At 42.4% G+C, this 19,790-nt stretch overlaps 1 protein-coding gene across 2 annotated transcripts in view; it reads left to right on the top strand.

The window, feature by feature from the left end:
- Positions 1 to 19,790, top strand: part of LOC135219810 (histone deacetylase 8-like) — a 158,795-nt gene that overhangs the window by 101,633 nt on the left and 37,372 nt on the right. For both annotated transcript variants that reach the window (XM_064256894.1, XM_064256893.1), the window contains exons 5-6: positions 8,301 to 8,407; positions 11,468 to 11,660. In XM_064256894.1, coding sequence (XP_064112964.1) covers positions 8,301 to 8,407; positions 11,468 to 11,660 — 300 coding nt within the window. The remainder of the gene's footprint in view (positions 1 to 8,300; positions 8,408 to 11,467; positions 11,661 to 19,790) is intronic.

Below are 19,790 nucleotides of genomic sequence, written 5' to 3'. Positions count from 1 at the left end.
TCCTCTAAGCCTTCCGTTCTTGCTAAGAACGAAAACCCGTCTAACCCTTGGCCCAGAGGCCTGGAGGATCAAGGGGATGGCACAAATTATTGGGCAAGAGCCACAGAGAGTCCTGTGCCCTGTCGGGGCTCTCAAGTTTTATCTTGATAAAACTAAAGAAAGTCAAGGTCATTCGGACAATCTGCGGTGTTCCGTAAAAAGACCAGACTTGCCCATGTCGAAGAACGCCCTGGCGTTATTTTTAAGGAGTCTTTCTAAGAGGCTCATTCGTCATGTTTGAACAAAGATTTGAAACCTTTTAAAGTAAATGCTCACGAGGTGAGGGCGCGGCCTCGGAAGCATTTCAACAGAGCATGACACTCAGTAATATCCTGATGCCACGTTTGAGCGAAGCAACTCTGTGTTCGCTTCACACTCCCGACGGGATGTGAAGACGACATATGAGATCTGCGAGTCGCTAGGACCATACATATCCGTAGAAATATTATTGGAGGCAGGAAGCAGCACGAATCCTATCCTATAGAAAAGGGATAGGTGTGCTTTTTAACTTTGAAGGGTTGGTCGCTTGAGGCGCTTTCCCTTTCGTTAGCCTAGAAGTTATGGGACTAACTTCGATAGGTTAGGTCAGGTGGTGGTTTTAGCTTCGTTGCCCTCACAGTATGGTCAATATGGTCTAGTCACATTGTGGTCACGCCCCCGTTGACAGATCATCTAGAGCGCACCAACTACACAGGTCACTACCTTGTTGGTAACTCTAGTAAAGCAAAAGCAGACTTCGGTGACAGTAATCAAGAAGTCAGCTATGCTAACAGGTAAGGAATCAAGATGTCAATCATCTGCACTTGAGGTGTTTCCTAAATCCTTCTATTCTGTCCCTTCCCACCTCCAATGGTGGGATTCAGCTATATATATATCTGACAGGTAAGTTTCATGAACAAAATGTTATTGTTATGATACAATAAAGTTTGTTCATGAAACTTACCTGGCAGATATATATATAGCTGTATTCTCCGACGTCCGACAGAATTTCAAAACTCCCGGCACACGCAGTGGGCGGCCAGGTGGTTAGTACCCATTCCCGCCGCTGGGAGGCGGATATCAGGAATCATTCCCATTTTCTATTCAGATTTTTCATACCACTGTCCCCTGAGGGGAGGTGGGTGGGTACTTTAATTATATATATCTGCCAGGTAAGTATGAACAAACTTTATTGTATCATAACAATAACATATTTACAACTATGCTTTTGGATTTGGAGATTTTTAATGCACATTGTTTTTGAGAGAAATTACAAGCGTCAGGAAATATAACAGTCACATAATGGAAAAGACACAAGTCTTTCCTCTGTATCCTTCTGCTTAGGCGTCAACAAGCTTAGGTGACTGGCTTTGACGCCAGTGCATTCTCCTGCCAATCCTGGTAGAATAGGGACTTCTTAGCTGATCCTCGAGCCAGGAGGAGAAGTTTCTTCTCCATCTTCGAGCCAGGATTGTTACATCCTTATTATATGAAAGCACAAGAAGTAGTTGTTATTGCCAAACAAGTGAATGATGGAAGTTTAGTCTAGTGTGGCTGTGAAGAGTTGAAGAAGGCTAGAATCAGGGACTTCGAGGCTGATCCTCGTGCCAAGAGAAGAATAATTTCTTCTTCATCTTCGAGCCAGGACTGTCACATCCTTGTAAAGTAGAAATGCCACAGCAGGTTGGGTCTCTTGATCTTGGCTGCAAGAGTACCATCAACAGCCACACGCTTCCATCAAGTGTGATAACGTCATAGCCAAAACTGCTTGCAAAATGGCGGTAGTCATGACGTCACAGCCCACTGCTGCCAACCTCTCGTCGTCTTGGGTGGCATCATTATATTACGCTTTCATTTCGGGAGCACACACTTATGGAGGAATATGAATTTTCTCGTAAGATATGCGGCTGTGGACGTTTGTCACAGGATAGGAGTGAGTTAACGTCTCCTGTGGATGAACACAGTACGTTAGAACCGGAGGAAAGAGAAAACCAAGAGTTTCTGGCTTCATATGGGGAGGTGATTGATTTGATTCGTCAATTCAATAACCTTTCGGGGAGCACAGAGACACCTGCCATTATGCTTTCCCTGGGGATTGGCATGGTGTTTGTATTGAAAAAGGATACAAAGGTGTATGAATGACCATATTCAAGTCATGCAGAGTCCGTTTTACAACACGTAAATGCACGGATTGCTGGAAGGCTATGGATTCCTCTTAGTAATCATATACAGCCTGAATGGTGGGAATTAGCATACTTTGGGTTGACCCCAGAAAACTTCAAACCTTTACTGGTAAGAAGAATTCCCATGTTTTATATACTTTGTTGGTATAATCTGGTTTGTTCCTTTGAGAAATTGACCAATCACTTCAACTCTACACAAGTAGTTAAAGTTAATCGAAAGCTTGGTTCCTTAGAAGTAAAGTACTGTAGAGCCATTCTTCTTAATGAAACCGCATGGAAACTTAAGTCGAAAGGAGGAGGTGAGCTTCTTTCTTTCGCTACTTAAGGTAGCCAACCCTAAGTAGGGCACTTGTAACCTACGATGCTATAGACAGGCTAATTAAAACATACCTTTTAGCCTAACAAGTGGTTAAATTCGTAGCCTATTCCAGCCAGTCCGAGTCTACTGCTACTATCATAGTTAATCTGAGTAGTAGTTCTTAGCTTAAACTGTCCGAACTAATTGGTTTGGGTATGCATGTGTTGGCTTGGACTAGGTAATGGTTGCGGTTTAGATTTTGAACCTGCATTTACTATCTTAGATTAGTCTGAGTGGTGACATTCTTAGTTAGCTTAGCCTAACTCATTGGTTAGATGGTTCCGACATACATGTCGTACATGTCAACTTAGTCTAACAGTGGGTTGATGACTTAGCATGGTCTGGCTGCTTGAACATGCCTTTACTATCTTAGCTTGGGCGAATTAGTAAGGTTATAAGTATAGCCGAGCATAGACTAGTGCCTAGGCTACCCATTCGAAACCCTTACCACCTCAGCCTAGAAGGTTGTGGTTGTAGCCTAGCATGTATAGCCCAAACTTTCCTGAACGACTTTACCCTAACCTAAGTAATTTAGTTTCTAGATTAAGCTAGTCTATACTAGCCTAGCCTAGTTAAGAGTATATCTCTGATAGACTTAACCTACCATAAGTGATGGAGGAGTTAGCCTAGTCTAATTGGAAGAGTTAACATAGCCTAACCTAACCAAGCTAGGGTGAACCTGGTCTTGCCAACTTAAAATAAGTTAGTCAATTCTTAATTGACTGTACCTACTTAGACTAGTCCAAGTGGTTGTTGGCTAGATTAACCTACAATCTGCAAATGGGTCTCTTCCATCCTGGTCTAGTTTCTATATTGAAGTCATGAACCTAACATAGAGGGTTCGAGCTTCAGTTGGCTGAAGCAAGGCATTAGAACCTCATCATATTTGGAAGGGGAAGGTGGGGAGTTTCCCATTCTTCAAGAGTGAGGTGGGGTTAAGTGATGTTGGGTACAATTCTGGGCTAGGTTACTTGAGAATAGCACCATGGTGGTTTCTGGCAATATAGGATTTCCCTTTGGAAGGTAGCATATTGGACATATGCCCGTATGTTGTAACAGATCACCTCATAAGGTGTTTTGTGGTTGGGAAGTAACATTACTTGTGAAAAAATGAGCCATTTCCTGTTAACAGATTAATTCCTTGGACAGAAGAATAATTAGGACGTGTCTGAATAGAATATATTATCATAGGACATTCTCCTGGGGTTTTCCTATGATATTGTCCATATAATTGGAAAAGTTAAGTGTATCTTAGTTTTTACAAAAACACTGAGCTGATTAATAGCTCTCCTAGGGCTGGACTGAAGGATTGGATATTTTTTACGTGGCTAGGAACCAATGGGTCACCTAGCAACGGGACCTGCAGCTTATTGTGGGATCCAAACCGCACTATATCGATAAATTAATTTCTATCACCAGAAATAAGTTTCTCTGATTCCACGTTGGCCGAGCCGGGAGTTGGGCCTCAGACCACCGGTTTGGCAGATGAGTGCACAAACCACTCATCCAGAGAGGAACTCGTATAATGGAAAAACCATGTAAGAGCTGTCTCAGGGGTTTCACCCTGTGAGGAACCTGAGTATTCCATTTGCGATACTGGGAACAACCTGGAGGTTACGCAAACTCTAGGTTCTACCTGTTCCTCCAGGTCCCGAACGGAAGAATGGGTTCCAGTAATTAAGGAGGCCCCAAGATGAGTGGCTGATAAAGTTTATCGTAGCACAATCATCGCTACCTGGTTTGTGTGGGGAAGAGGCACCACCGATAGGTAGAATTAATATCTCAAGGTTGGAGGTTGCCCAGTATCCCTTTTCGAACTAGAACTACGTAATAGTTTTAAGATTTTGGGTGTAGAGTGTCACCTCAGATGTAACACGACTCCAAAGGTCTTTAGCTCACATATACAGAATGACTTTGGCCGTGGCTGCCTGTATAGAAGAGGTTTTTGTTCAATAAAGCCATTCGGTCAGTAGACAATGATCTGGTGGAGAGGTTGTCAGAACAGAGGGAAGTCTCTCTGTAATTACATGTATGGTGATATACATTGGACTGGTGATTGGGCATGTGAATGTCACTTCACACTGAGTAATCTTCAGATGAATCAGGAGCGTGAACTGGTTGGGGCACATAAGAACTCTGATCTGATAAATGAAATCATACTCTGTATCAGAGTAGGATTGATGGATTACCACCAGGCACATACATCAGTCACGCTACAGGAAACTGACCGTGGATGGTGGTCTTCCTCTGACCTTGGTAGAATGGGAGTACTCAATAACCAGGTTTTTGATGTAGACTCAAAAGTAGTTAGGACATCAGTTCCAATTTGCCCCAGAATCCGCGATAATGAGTCAGTGCAGCACAGGTCATGATGATAGATACATTTCTTCGTCATGCTCAGTACGGTGTGAGTATGTGTGAGAAATCTTCAGGAGGGCTGGCTTTGACTTGTCAAAGTACTCTGTGGTTATAGAAAGAACTACGTCACCTAGAACAAAAAGGTGGTAGACATAAAGGAACAGGCCAAACAGAGGTGACCGGTCAAGCCTACTCCTTGTTGTCAAGTTGTACCAATTAGGTTATACAGAAGAGAAGGTCATCAGAGGAATACGGGCCTTCTGGCAATTAAGAACATATCTGTTAAAAGGATTGTGAAGGTTGGTCTGCGACTGTATCGAAGCTCAAAATTGAGCAATGTTAAGAAGGTGTCTGTTCATGGAAATTTGAGAGTGGGTTTATTGTTATGAAAAACCACTTTCAATTTCCTATATATGAATAAGGTTGCCCAGAGGTCCTTGGACACAATTTCCTCGGGTCCTTCAGTGGCTGCTCAGCAAATGGTGTAACTCATCCAGTACCCCTGGCGGGTCAGTTGGTATCTTGTCTAAGATGATGGTATGAATGTGAAATGGAGGAGTTAACTGGCCTCTTTCCTTTTCAAATTTTTGTCTCCTTTACTTTGGGCAGTAAGAAGAGAGTACCATCATAAGCTGGAACGGACAAGGTACAGGTGAGTGAAGTAGCCATACTGTTAGGGTTAGTATCAGTGAGATACCTATCAGTAGCAGGACATTCCTCTCTTTAGCAAGGGGGAGAGGAATGATAACAAACCTACATGAGTGGATGAATTGGTTTGTTAGAGGAACAGATCTTCTTATCTTCCTCGGACGCAATGAACCCAGAAGTCTGACTCTATGATATTCATATATGTCTTAGATTCTGAAAAACTGGTCAGTTGTTTCATAGAATTCTGGTATTCAGAAAACTGATCAAAGGTGGCAAACTCCCAGTTGGTTAATAGCACTTACCTCCCACCAAGAGTAAGTCTATCGTAATGTTAAGACCGAAGGTTTATTTCGTATATGAACAAATGACAAATTTTTAACCAATTTGTATTTTTCATAACTTACAAACCTGAGGTCTTAGCATACAAAGGCCCACCTCTAACCACCCCTCTATCAACTAACCTGGGTTGGAAGAATAACTAACGGGGTCACGAGTGAAAGAGGGGTATGTGGGTGGCTCCACATGTCTCGTGACCAAGCACAGATGCCAATAGTCCCTTGCATACACAATTATTTTAAACTACTGGTTTCCAGCTGGCGCTGAGTTTTTATCCTAATGTTAAGACCTCAGGTTTGTAAGTTATGAAAGATACAAATTGGTTAAAAAATTTTCATATTTTGAATGACTGCACCTACCATCATGAAGATATAGCTGTCTTTAACAGAAGATGAGCTTATTACCAGATAAAATACTTTCCCACTGATATATAATTATAGTAGATTTTCTCTTGGGAATAAGGTGAGAATCACCAAGACAAGGAAGAACGCACCAACGTCATTTACTGCTTTACCTGCCCAGAGACGATGTGCCAGTCCTGAGTAGATGATATCTATATTCTCTATTAGTTCTTGTGTCGCAGGTTTGTGGTTGTGATGGTCAATGTAGTATTGGTGGATGGATCCATTATTTCTGTGGGCCTGTAAGCTTCTTTATAGGGTTGTGGAAGTGTGACCAACATATGTCTTTATATGTTGGTCACACTTCCACAACCCTATAAAGAAGCTTACAGGCCCACAGAAATAATGGATCCATCCACCAATACTACATAGACCATCACAACCACAAACCTACGACACAAGAACTAATATAGAGAATATAGATATCATCTACTCAGAACATAGCAGTCACCATGGATTAATCATAGCTGAATCTGTATTTTATTCCACAAACTTACATTGAACAGACAACTAGAAGCAGAAAGATCACTCCCATCTAGCAGACACCCTACAACACGCAACGCAAACGTAGAAAACAACCAAAACAACATCTGAATGATGCACTTTCTCAACCCCCCTTCCACTCCCACTCCCCAACCCTTTCCACTCTTCCTATCCCCGTAATCCATATACGTCCCTGCATTCCTAATTCTGTTTTTTTTGTTACCACCAGATCCTGTGGTTTTTGTTTTCATTATGTTTTACAAATTGAATTATGTTCTATTATAAATTTTATTATATTGCAACTTATATAATTGTAGATAAATTAAAATTTTTCATCTTGTACATAATGTTATCGTAATGATTTATTGTATTATTATGGGATTATTGTAATATTATTATTGTTTGGACACTACATATCATTGCATGTCTCCTCAACTCCGATGTAATTTTGAAGACATTGCATATGACGAGGAGGAGGTACTCTTCGATTGCACTACTTCCACTTCCTCCCATGCCCATTCTTGTGTTCAAAGAGGGAATTTGCAAGCTGTACACTGGAAGGCAGTAGCTACCTATGGGTCGGCTCCCTGTATTTAGGGTCTTTTGATGAGGAAAAGGCTAATTGGAGGGGTTGCTGTGGTAGTGTTTAACACTCGCCCCAGTTTTATACCGACACCTTTTATATAGGTGAGCGAGTCAGAGGCTTCTGACATGTCCAATTTAGCAGTTCTCTGGTATTATAGCAATATTTTACTAGAAATAGTGCTAAAGCAGACACATTTCACTGGGCGACACGGCTTCCTCACCCAGAAATAGATTTTTCCTACGTCAAAATCCCTTTATTATTTGCAGGAGTCAAATTTCACATTTGGAATTCACTAAATTGTCATAAAATGCAAATGTTTTGCTGTCTCATGATTTGTCTGAGCATTACTCGTTGTTTTCAGCTCCTTTCCCTTTAAAGACAGTGCTTTCTAGCACTTTGGCATTTTCACTAATTAGCAATTGCAGATCTATATTTTGATAAGGAATTTCCAAACAGCAAATATTAAAGCAAAGATAACATGTTAATCAATCATGCATCCTGCTTGTCAAGCAGTGTAGCACACATGCATTCATGTGCTCTAAGCTCTGCCTACCAGTTTCCATGAAGACAACAAAGGTCCATATATGCCATTGTCACTTCATTGCTGTGACACTTATGGCAAATTTATTTTTAATAAAATTGTGGTGCAATTTTCAAGAGAATATCACAGGTTGAAAAATGATTGAAGACAATTTTTGTCCAACGCTCAAAGGGTTATAGTATACTTTTTTTACTAAGTTTCAGTTACCTTTTCCAGCTGGCATCAGGCATACTCTTAAATAAGACTTCATGTTTCTACATCTTGAAAAAGTTTAATTCAAAAGTTGATTATAAGATGTGCATTAAATTTTTGCATGGAGTATGGTATATTTTCCTATACATTCTTCCTCATTTAGTATTTTCTGCAAAGCTCTGATTTCTTTTCTCAGGGATTCTGCATCAGGATTTTGCTATGTTAATGATGTTGTGCTGGGAATCCTTGAACTTCGAACTAAATTTGACAAGATCTTGTACATTGATTTGGATGTCCATCATGGTTAGTTTTATTCCAGTTATGTTATCATTTATCATAGATGCATGTAATGTTTACAATAATTTTCTGCTGCACCAAAATTGTACCCCAATTTTCAAAGAGGCCTTGATTTAAACTTATTTGCTGCTTGACTCTTCCCTCATCAGTCAAACCAGGTCCATCAGAGTTCTAAATTGAAATGATCAAATTACTAGGTACAGGGGGGGAGAAATGGGTGCAGGATTTATTAAAAGCTATATGGGAAGTATGCCTAGGGGCTGGGAGGAGAGTCTAATGATATACATATATATACGAGCAGAAGTGAGATGTCATGGATTGTGGTAATTACAGGGGAATTAAACTAACAGAGCATGGCTGGAAAATTTTTAGAGAGGACTGGATGAGAGGTTAAGAGATTGTAAAGATTGGGAAACAGTAGTATGGATTCATGAGAGGAAGAGGGATGGTAGATACCATCTTCATAGTAAGAAGGCTAAAGGAAAAGAGGCTAGAGGGAAACTGGGAGCTCTATTGTATATTTATAGACTTAGAGATAACGTATGATAGAATCCCAAGAGAAGTGATGTTTTGGTGTTTGGGGAAGAGGAAAGTCCCAGAAAAGTTGGTTAGGCTGGTTGAGATGATATATCATAGAACGAGCACAAAAGTAATAAAAGCAGTTGGGGAAACAGAAAACTTTGAAGTTAGTGTTGGATTACACCAGGGGTCAACATTAAGCCCATTTTTGTTTGTGCTGGTCATGGATGTGTTGAGTGAAACGATCAGGAATGAAGAGCTGTGGGAGTTGTTGTACACCTATGATTTGGTGATTCCTGCTGAAAATGAGGAAGACATACAGAGAAGGGTTGGAGAGTGGCAGGAGTCTTTGGAGAGGGGTGGCTTAGAGGTGAATGTGAATAAAACAGAGGTTTTGCTGAGCAGTAGGGAAGACAGACAGAATAGTAAATAAAGAAAGAATAGGCTCAATTATAAAACAGGCGGAAAAGTTTAAATGCTTAGGACCTACTTTAAGCCAAGAGGGGTGATGTGAGGCTGAAGTTGACAGTAGGATAATATCTGCGTAGGGAAATGGAGAGAGGTAGTTGGAGTAGTATGTGATAAGAAAATGCTAATCAGGATCTATAGCACAGTGATAAGGCCAGTGTTAATGTATGGATCAGAGGTGGTAAGAGAGTCACGATTGAGATGGTATGGGCATGTGTTTAGGATGGATGACGAGGAGGGTGTTAAGAGGGCTTTGGAGGAAGCTGTTAGAGGAAGAAGATCGAGAATGAGCCAGGTAAATTAGGTGGCAAGATAAAGTGAAGGAAGATATGGAGAGAAGATGTTTGATGGAGGATGATGCCTTTGAAAAAAAGGAAGTGGAAAAGGCGCATCAGGCAACTGACCCCTTAATGTAGGGATAACGGTGGGAAAGAAGAAGCTCTATGAAAAAAATCTGCGAAGTAATGAATTTCCCTGAGATATATTTGCTGATGCGTTTCACAGACAAAACTGCAAAGTACTGAATCAGCGATCGCTGAATCACAATCTAGCTGGGGTCCACTGTATCTGCAATATATGGTAAAAGTGGTGTGGTATATGATTTATTTGGCAACACCTGTACTTACAAAAAACCAGAAGGAAACTAGTCAGATGTTTACTAACTTTATCCTTACTACTGTTAGTCTATCCGGAAAACACACCCACCTAAAAAAAAAGCGCTATAAACTTTAGGAAGAGAAAAAAAACCATGAACGCCTTCACAAAAAGAGAGCTTGTACCTACATTCTGTGATATTAGTAGTACTCTTGACATTACTGTTCACTAATACTGTATGTATAGGTTACAATACATATACCACCAAATGAAGAAAGGATAGAAACATAAATGGGTCATGACAAGTGAAAAATTAACAGCAGTAAGATTTTCAATAAAACCTCTTAATGATGAGAATGAAGTGCATGTATAGGCAAATGAAGAATGAGCTTGGGTGGCAGCTGAGACTTGATTGATCTCTGTGTATTAGTGCACTACTCATCTGACAGTTTTTGTCTGAAAAACTTTGTTGGTAAATTAGTTATAGGTTTGTACTTGAACATTCTACACCTTGTGTTATATGTTCATCATCATTAATATTAATTTTTACATCAGATTTTTCTTTACAAGCTTAGCAAAAAAGAGCTCTCTAAATTGTCTTCTGTATTGTAATTTTTGCCAGAATTCCCACTTGGTCTTGGTCTTTATCTTGTTCCTTTCTCATGATTTGTATAGGCCTTCAAACTATCTTAAGTTGCTAAGATCTCAGCATAGCTCTGTTGTTTGCCTATTTGAAACATGGTCTTCACACTGCATCCCAGCCAGGAATTCTAACATTTTGTAATAACATTTTTAAAAAGTATTTTCTTTTAGGCTGTATGCATACATTATAAATTTTTCATGTTTACCAATGGGGTAGTACATTTATTTAGCATTTGTCTAGCGATCTCTCCACATCATCTAGGCTGATGGTAATTTTTTTCTAATAACTCCCACAGTGGTACACGCTTTACAGTAGTGTGTGTCTAAAGTTTACAGGGATATTTGACCTTTTCCAAGGGCTCACCACATACAGTTAGTTTTCTTTCTTTTGTCTATTGCTCTTTTTATGCAGTTTTTGGAATGAAAACTTTGACTCCATTTTATTTTGCAATTCTGAGTATCGTTTATGATATCAGCTGATGAAGTTCAGTGCTGTGTATTTTCAGTTAGTTTGATGTGCTTCCATGACTGAATTAAGTTAAAAATAAATGCCGAGGTGCATGGTGGATTTAGTGATACGCTGTAATTTATTTTTTTCATGAATGTCTGTAATATTTCTATACAGTATTTCCTAATATGGAGCTGCAGAGTGCTTTCATTTAATTATTTCAAGAGATATTGTGCAAGAAATGAGAATGCTATTAATATAAATGTTTGTCATTATAGAAATGCCAGATACCAAGAGTGTGTTAATGGAAGAGTATTTTCTTATTTATTTTGTATATTCTTGTTTATTTTGTATTATTCAATTCTGGCTTCTTTTTAAGAGATTTCCTCTTACAGGAGATGGAGTGGAGAATGCTTTCTTGTTCAGCCCCAAAGTTGTCACTTTGTCCCTTCATCAAATGGAGGCAGGCTTTTTCCCTGGGACTGGAGATGAAAAGAGCATAGGTTTAGGAAAAGGGCGGTATTATGCTATCAATATTCCATATAAAGCTGGAATTTCAAACAAGCAATTCATTCATTTATTTGAAAGGTACAGTATTTAAGCCAGTCTTTGAAATTAACTTGCTAATGGATAATCATATGTAGGTTTGCTGTAATTGGATATTGAGAACTGATTTTTTAAGTTCTTTTTTCTCTGCAAGTTGTCAGTATATTTTCTGCCATGTAAGATGCAATTTAAACAAAAAAGTGTCCTAAAATCATCAGTGTTCTGTATGCCAAGGTTAGGTTTGTGTAGGCCTGTGTCGTCTTCTTCTTCTTTCCCACTGTTGTCTAATGCACCTTCTCTCCACTGCCTTCTATCCTAGGCATCATCCTCCACCAAACCTCTCCTCTCCTATATCTTCCTTCGCTTTATCTCGCCATCTAATACTCTGTCTCCCTCTTGATCTTCCTCCTTTAATAGGATCCTCTCAAGCCCTCTTCACTCTCTCCTTGTCATCCATCTTCAACACATGCACGTACCATCTCAGTCGTGACTCTTATCACCTCTGTAATCTTTATTCTAAGCCTGCCCTTATTATTTCACCATTATCCAATCTCTCAAGCAGCAATATTCCCATAATCCACCTCAGCATTCTCATCTCTGTTCTCTCAAGTTTTACTTCCTCTTTTCTTCTTAGAGCCCATGTTTCTGCTCCATACATTAACACTGGTCTTATCATGGTGTTGTATATCTTGACTTTTAGTTTGATTGGCATTTTCTTATCACATACCATTCCAGCTACCTCTCTCCATTTCCCCCATGCAGCTTTTATCTTACCTGTCAACTTAAGCCTCACATCCTCCCTCTTGGCTTAAAGTAGATCGTAAGTACTATTTAAACTTCTTTGCCTGTTTTATAATCGAGCCTATTCTTTCTTGTATTACTATTCCGTCTATCTTCCCTACTGCTCAGCAAAACCTCTGTTTTATTCACATTCACCTTTAAGCCAGCCCTCTCTAAAGACTCCTGTAACTCTCCAACCCTTCTCTGTAGGGCCTTGTCATTTTCAGCAGTAATCACCAGATCATCAGCATACAACAACTCCCACAGCTCTTCATACCTGACCTCTTCACTCAACACATCCATAACAAGCACAAACAAAAATGGGCTTTTCTGGGATCGACCTGTGTCGCCCAGTGAAATGAACCTATAGCACTCATTTCTAGGTATAAATAAATGCTAAATATACCAGAGAAAAAAGCCATATGGAATGCCAGAGTTACTACCTCTGGATCAATCACCCTCATAGGGTGTCGGTATAGCATCAGGGGTGAGTGGAAGCCACTATCACAGATACTTTGCCAATTAGGTCTCTCCTCTCTCAAAATCCCCCGCCAGAGAGGTGCCGTTACAACGGCTACCTTCCGCTCATCACTACTACCTCTGCCAAGAACCTTCATTCCTTTCATAGCACTCGCAACGCGAACCGCTTTATTTTTCGCTTGAGATTATTTTGCTATGTTTTTTATCATAATGTTTTCTGATCCTCAAGAAACATCTTCATCTAAGTTGAGTATATTATTTGTTGACTTTGAACGCGGTTAGACAACAGTTCGCCCTTACTTGAGAAGTTTTTAGTTGAGGTGTTTGTATGTTGTGTATGTGGAGGAAGCCCTCATCCAGGGAGCCGCCATATTTACATCAAGGTACCGCGTTACTCAGTCTACTCAACTTTTTTATTTCGATGCATATCTTATTTTCACCACTATTGCACATCACAGTAAGAGTTACTGTTGTCGTGAAATTTTACCATTTCACTCCTGATGTGTACCGATAGGCTTATATATCACTGTTGGAGCCATTACATTTTTTGGCCTTAATTAGAGGGTTTCCCTCGTTAGTCATCGTCCTTCATGAGCGATTTGGTTCCCTCACGAGACTGCTGTTTTAATTTTCAATATATTTCATGCGTGAGTAGTGTGTTTGAGGCGGGCTAGGCTAGCTAGCCTAGTACTACGCCAGTTATTATTTTTGGAGGTAAAGGAAAGCCCTCATCCATCCGCTATGCTCATGCATGTTGTGTATGTGGTATTATTTGTATTATCTTATTATAATATTATATTGATATGCTAATTTTATATTGATGAGGTTAGCTTGGAAGTCCTACATGAATATTACCAACCCTAGCCTACTTTACCATATCGAGGCCTAGGTTTTAGAGTGTAGACTAGGCGTTTGAGAGTGCTACTCGCTACACATAGTTGGTATTAGTCCTGGCTTACCTGACCAGACCGACATATTGGTTTTGGTGGGTGATCCATCACTAGAAAGTTCCTCTCTTGTTACGTAAATGTAGGTGCTAGGCCTGTCTTACCTGACCAGGTCGATATGTTCGATTTTGGAGGGTTAGGTTAGGCTCTAGAGTGTCCTCTTTCATGATGTACTAGTAGGCGCTATCCTAGCCTACCTGACCAGGTCGGTGTATCCGATTGTGGAGGGTTAGGTTAGGCTCGTAGATGGTCTTGCCTTTATTCGTCAGTACTTCCAATAATTCCTTATCAATAAATTTTGTAAGTATAGCCTTGGCCGTTACCTCCTTTAGGGTGTCAGTTGGTATGCCGCCTTCTGCCCCTTTAGTAGTAGGCTACTTCACAGCTTCTCGGAGGGTGGTAATCACCTGACTGGTTGCTGTTGCCAGGCGATTACTAGTCTACCTTTCTCCTCTGGGCTCTTCCTTTCGTTCCAGACTCGTTCCGGCAGTGCTTTGTTAGCTCGCTGACCAAGTAATCCAACCGGTGAACAGCAGCTGGAGCATCGAGCACTGTTCCGGGGGATTAGTCGGAGGAGGTTAAGGATTAGTAGATTATGTAGTCTCTGTTGGTATGTCTCCGGGCCTGTGTTTATTCCAGTGAGGTGTGGTCTACCATCACATGCGCCAGAATTTTATACACGGGAGTTCTACGTACCGCTGTTCCCACCGCTCTGTTTTCCGTATTTCTCTGTTGTCGCTGCTTTCCCCACTCCGGTGGGAGCGGAACTAGGCTTAGGCAATGCGTTTCCAATTGACTTGGAATTGCTATCCTACTCCAGTGTGATCAGACTCAGGCTTAGGTTTTACCCTGTTTCCCTGCTCTGTTCGTATCAGGCCAACTCCGCCGGTCATAGCTATTGCAATACCGAGATTATGGATTCTGGAATAGGCGGAGACAATCAGAGCTTTTACGTTATGTAAAATTATAATAGTTGATTTTTACCTTTAGCGAATTTTAGTAGAACTAGTCTAAGTGTAAACATACCGCCGGAATTAACTCCGGCGGAACTATTTGAAGATATTCATGTACCAATTTTAACTTACAGATGGTACGCTGTCAGGAGTTGGGTTGCACAGCCGTCCTCCAACAACCGTGTGGTCATGAGGTCTGTCGATCTCATGCCAGTTGTGCTGTGGAGGTCGATAACCTCTTGGTATGGCACCCGGACGGCTGTGAAGTTTGCTACTCCTTGTTTGAGTATGTGACTGATGAGTCGGTAGGTACCATTCTCACCTTGGTAATGTTCTCTATTTGTATGATATATCCTTACATATATATTTGAAAATATGACACGTTCCACCACAGGAGGATCTGATTTCGTCCTCTCTTACAGACTCCTCAGGCGCTCAAAACCTCCTCATTGGCAACCCTAAGGGTCTGGGTTGGAGGTTTTGGTAGGAATGTCGCTGACGGATGCCACTATGTACTGTCGGAGGAGCTTTGTACGTTACTGTACCCGAACGCGGGGACTTCTTCGGCAGTAGCTAGGGAAGTGGCAGCCCCTATTATTGCCAAAATACAGATGGAGACCCAGACCCCTCCGGAAGACCAAGACGCCTTGTGCGAGGAGGTGGCGGCCATCAGTATCCATCTTGAACCCCTGACCGTCAACACGCAGGAAGAAGGTAGGGAAGTAAGTGAGGCAGGTAGTTTTAGTTCTAGATCTGCTAAAAAGAAATCACTTTTTTTCAGTCCAACTCCGTCTTCTTCCTCTTCTTTCCAGGGCTTCTCAAAGTCCAGGAACCTTGGGGACAGGTATGGTTCCGTGATCCCCAAGGTGAAAACCCTGAAAAAGAAGACTCTGCCTAGGACTACCAGACTAACTAAACCTACTCCGGCGAGTTCCGCCAGGTCGTCATTGGCTCCCACGCCTATGGCTTCCTCGGCTAAAGCTACTCCCCCGTCTAAGGGGTCGAGAGCTAAGGTATCTAAAGCCAGACCTACGGAGTCCGGCTTCGATCCTGATGCCTTCGCTAATCTTCTAATGGAGAAGATGGGCAATATCGTGTATCGTGGACTCGAGGTTTCAGTCGATGTCTTCTCAGCTCGCTTCGAGCTTGGAGACATCGGGTCAGTCCATCCTGTCTCTGGCTCAGAGACTACAAGTCCAGGAGAGTTTGCTGGCTGGACTTACGCAGTCCGGAGGCACACAGCAGCCCTTCATTGTGCTGGACGCTTACAAGCTTCCGCCATTCGAGAACAGCAACCCATGGCGGTTGGCTCTGCATGCTCCCTTTTCGGATGGCATGCTGACGATTGAAGGCTGTGGAACCCGTCCCGTGGAAGATTACGAGTTCTTCCCAGTGGACCTCCAGTTTGCCTTCCCAGGCTTCGCTCGGTTAGCTGAGGAAGCATTAGTCAGGGTAGACAGGGTCCCAAAGGAAACTTAATTTATCCTAGGGACCAGGCACAGTCGGCATGGGTCCGCACTTTCAGAATGGGAGTGCGTCAACACCAGACTGACGCCACACAAGGGTTGCTACACCATGTTCATGGTGAGGGATAACATCCTGACCCCTTGCATGTCTAAGACCGCGGAGTTAACTCTGCAGGCCGGAATGGAGGAGAAGCTGATGCCTCAGCTTCGAGAGACAGAGCTTACCTCTCTGCTCTTTCCCGGAGATCTGGAGTGCTGGGTGGGCGCTCCAGAAATGTTCACAGTGGGCAAACTTGATCCGGCAGTTTAGTGAACGACTACCCAGAATCCCGGATGCCATGGTAAAGGCAGAATTTGAGTCCAAGTGTAGACTGAGTAGGTTGATCAACTCTATTACTACATGGAGTTGACGGCTTCTGTCTACTCTGAGGAACCTCTATTCCGGGTTCTAACAAAGTCACTTTTACAGACTTTTCAGTGTGACCTATATGACTTTGTGGTTGCTAGGCGGAACTGCAGGAAGCATGTCTGCCGATGCTTCCATTAGACACGAGCCTAATAAGCTCATTAAAGCAGCAATCTGGGGATCTAAACTATTTCCTGAAGACGTAGTTAACAGCGCCATCAGTGAGGCTGCTAGGGCTAATCAGAACTTTTGTGTCCGCTGGGGTCTTCCCTCCAAAAGGAAGTTCTATGAGGCCTCCGGACTGCAGCCCAAAGGTAGGAAGAGGGTCAGGAAGTATCAGCCCTTCCAGGCCCCTCAGACACAGACGGTGATTCAGGCAGTTCCCGTCTCCCAGATTGGTCAACCTTCGACCTCTAAGGCACGACCACAACAACAATTGGTGTTGCTGCAGAGTCAGCCAACTCAACAGTCCTCGAGTTCGGCTACTTTCGTGACGTCCCCGGCCTTCAATGCTTCGTTTGAAGCTCAAGGGGCGTTTCGAGGCTATAACCGACATGCAAGGGGAAGCAGAGCAAGAGGTGCTTACCGGCACAGAGCTGGTTCCAGAGCTCCCTCCAGAGGCAGAGGTTCCAGAGGAGGCAGAGGAAGTAAGACCTCATCCAATCTATGAGCCTCTCCAGGTAGGCGGGAGACTGTACCTCTTCTGGGACCATTGGACCTTCAGTCCGTGGGCCCACAGTATCGTATCAAAAGGTCTGGGTTGGAGATGGATAAAAGGGCCTCCTCCACCAGTCAGATTCCACTAAATTCCAACGACAGACCTTCTAGACTATGCCAAAGACCTTCTTCAAAAGAAGGCAATAAAGAAAGTCAGACACCTTAAATTTCAAGGATATTTGTTCAGCGTGCCAAAGAAGGACACGGACAAATGAAGAGTGATTCTGGACTTGTCCTGTCTCAACTCGTACATTCAATGCGACAAGTTCCGCATGCTAACCGTCTCGCAGGTGAGGACCTTACTTCCCCGTGGGGTCGTCACCACCTCTATCGATCTTACAGACGCTTATTATCATGTCCTGATAGCGAGAAACTTTTCTCCCTACCTAGGCTTCAAACTAGGAAGACAGGCTTACTCGTTCAGAGTCATGCCATTCGGGCTCAATATAGCGCCCAGAATATTCACCAAACTAGGAGAGTCAGTAGTTCAGGAACTAAGAGCTCAGGGGGTTATGCTAGTAGCTTACCTAGACGACTGGCTCATTTGGGCACCCAACGACAAGGAATGTTGCAGTGCAACAGCCAAAGTGATAAAATTTCTAGAGTATCTGGGATTCCAGATAAACAAGAAAAATTCCCGTCTCATTCCGGCGTCTCGCTTTCAATGGTTAGGAATTCAATGGGATCTAACCGCACACAAACTATCTCTTCCACCAACCAAGTGCAAAGAGATAGCGAAAGCTACAAGACAATTTCTCAAGAACAGACGGGCTTCTCGTCGTACCCAAGAAAGAGTCTTAGGTTCACTTCAGTTTGCTTCAATAACAGATCTTTTGTAGAAAGCCAGACTGAAGGACATCAATCCGGTATGGCGGAGAAGAGCCAACAGCAGACTCAGAGACAAAATCTCCTTGATTCCGCTGATACTAAGGAAAAAACTTCGTCTATGGATGAGAGTCAAGAGTCTTTCCAAGTCGGTACTGCTCCAATTTCCCCTGCCGTCTCTAGTAGTCCACACGGACGCTTCTCTGGGCGGTTGGGGGGGCTATTCTCAGTACAAGAAGGTTCAAGGAACGTGGTCGACAGTATTCCGCCAGTTCCATATCAACATCCTAGAAGCAATGGCCATTTTCCTGACCCTGAAACGACAAGCTCCGGCCAGGAATATTCATATCAGACTATTCTTGGACAGTGCAGTGATAGTTCACTGCCTTAACAGAGGAGGTTCCAAGTCGAGCCACATAAATCACGTGGTGATAGCAATCTTCTCGTTGGCAATGAAACATCATTGGCACCTGTCAGCTACTCACCTGGCAGGAGTATGGAATGTCATTGCGGATTCACTGTCCAGGATAACTCCGCTGGAATCGGAGTGGTCCTTGGACACAAAGTCATTCAATTGGATTTGCCTACAAATACCGGGCCTTCAGGTAGACCTATTCGCCACGGAGTCCTACCACAAACTTCCATGTTATGTGGCTCCCAATTTGGATCCTCTGGCTCACGCCACAGATGCGATGTCCATAGACTGGAACAATTGGCAGAAGATTTACCTATTTCCGCCAATAAACCTTTTGATGAAAGTTCTACACAAACTCAGATCTTTCAAAGGGCAGATAGCACTGGTAGCACCCAACTGGCCGAAGAGCAATTGGTTTCCTCTTCTACTAGAGTTAAAACTCCGTCCCGGACGGATTCCCAACCCAAAGTTGACTCAGGTTGTACAAACTCAGACTGTGTCAGCTTCCTCAAGAATTCTGAATGCCCTAACTTTATGGACTTCATGAAGTTTGCGGCACAGAAAGATGCTAATATTGACCCGCTAAACACATTCTTCGTGGAATCAGACAAAAGAGAATCGACACTTCGGCAGTGAGGAAGTTAGCCATCTTTCTAAAAGAATCAGATGTTCAGATAATGACTACGAATCTGGCAATTTCATTTTTTAGAACTGTTCGAAAAAGGCCTAGCTGCTAGTACCATTACTACGAATAAATCTGCCTTGAGGAAGATATTTCAGTCTGGCTTTAATATTGATTTATCAGATTTGTACTTCTCGTCTATCCCTAGAGCATGTGCTCGTCTGAGACCAGTAAACCGGCCTCATACGGTCTCCTGGTTTTTAAATGACGTTCTCAAGTTTAGCTTCAGATACTGATAATGAATCATGCTCATATATAACCCTTCTCAGGAAAACATTATTTTTACTGTGCCTGGCCTCAGGTGCCAGAATATCTGAACTGTCGGCTCTCTCTAGAGAACCAAATCATGTTGATTTCCTCCCGTCAGGAGAAGTTCTGCTTTCTCCGGATCTGAAATTCTTGGCAAAGAATGAAGACCCTCAGAACAGATGGTCTCCGTGGAAGATTGTCCCTCTTCCACAGGACCCATCATTATGTCCAGTTATTACATTAAAATCTTAT

Source organism: Macrobrachium nipponense, chromosome 1 (assembly GCF_015104395.2).
Source record: "Macrobrachium nipponense isolate FS-2020 chromosome 1, ASM1510439v2, whole genome shotgun sequence".
Taxonomy (NCBI): Eukaryota; Metazoa; Arthropoda; class Malacostraca; order Decapoda; family Palaemonidae; genus Macrobrachium; species Macrobrachium nipponense.
The sequence above is the reverse complement of the archived record's forward strand: the minus strand, read 5'-3'. Positions and strand labels throughout refer to the sequence as shown.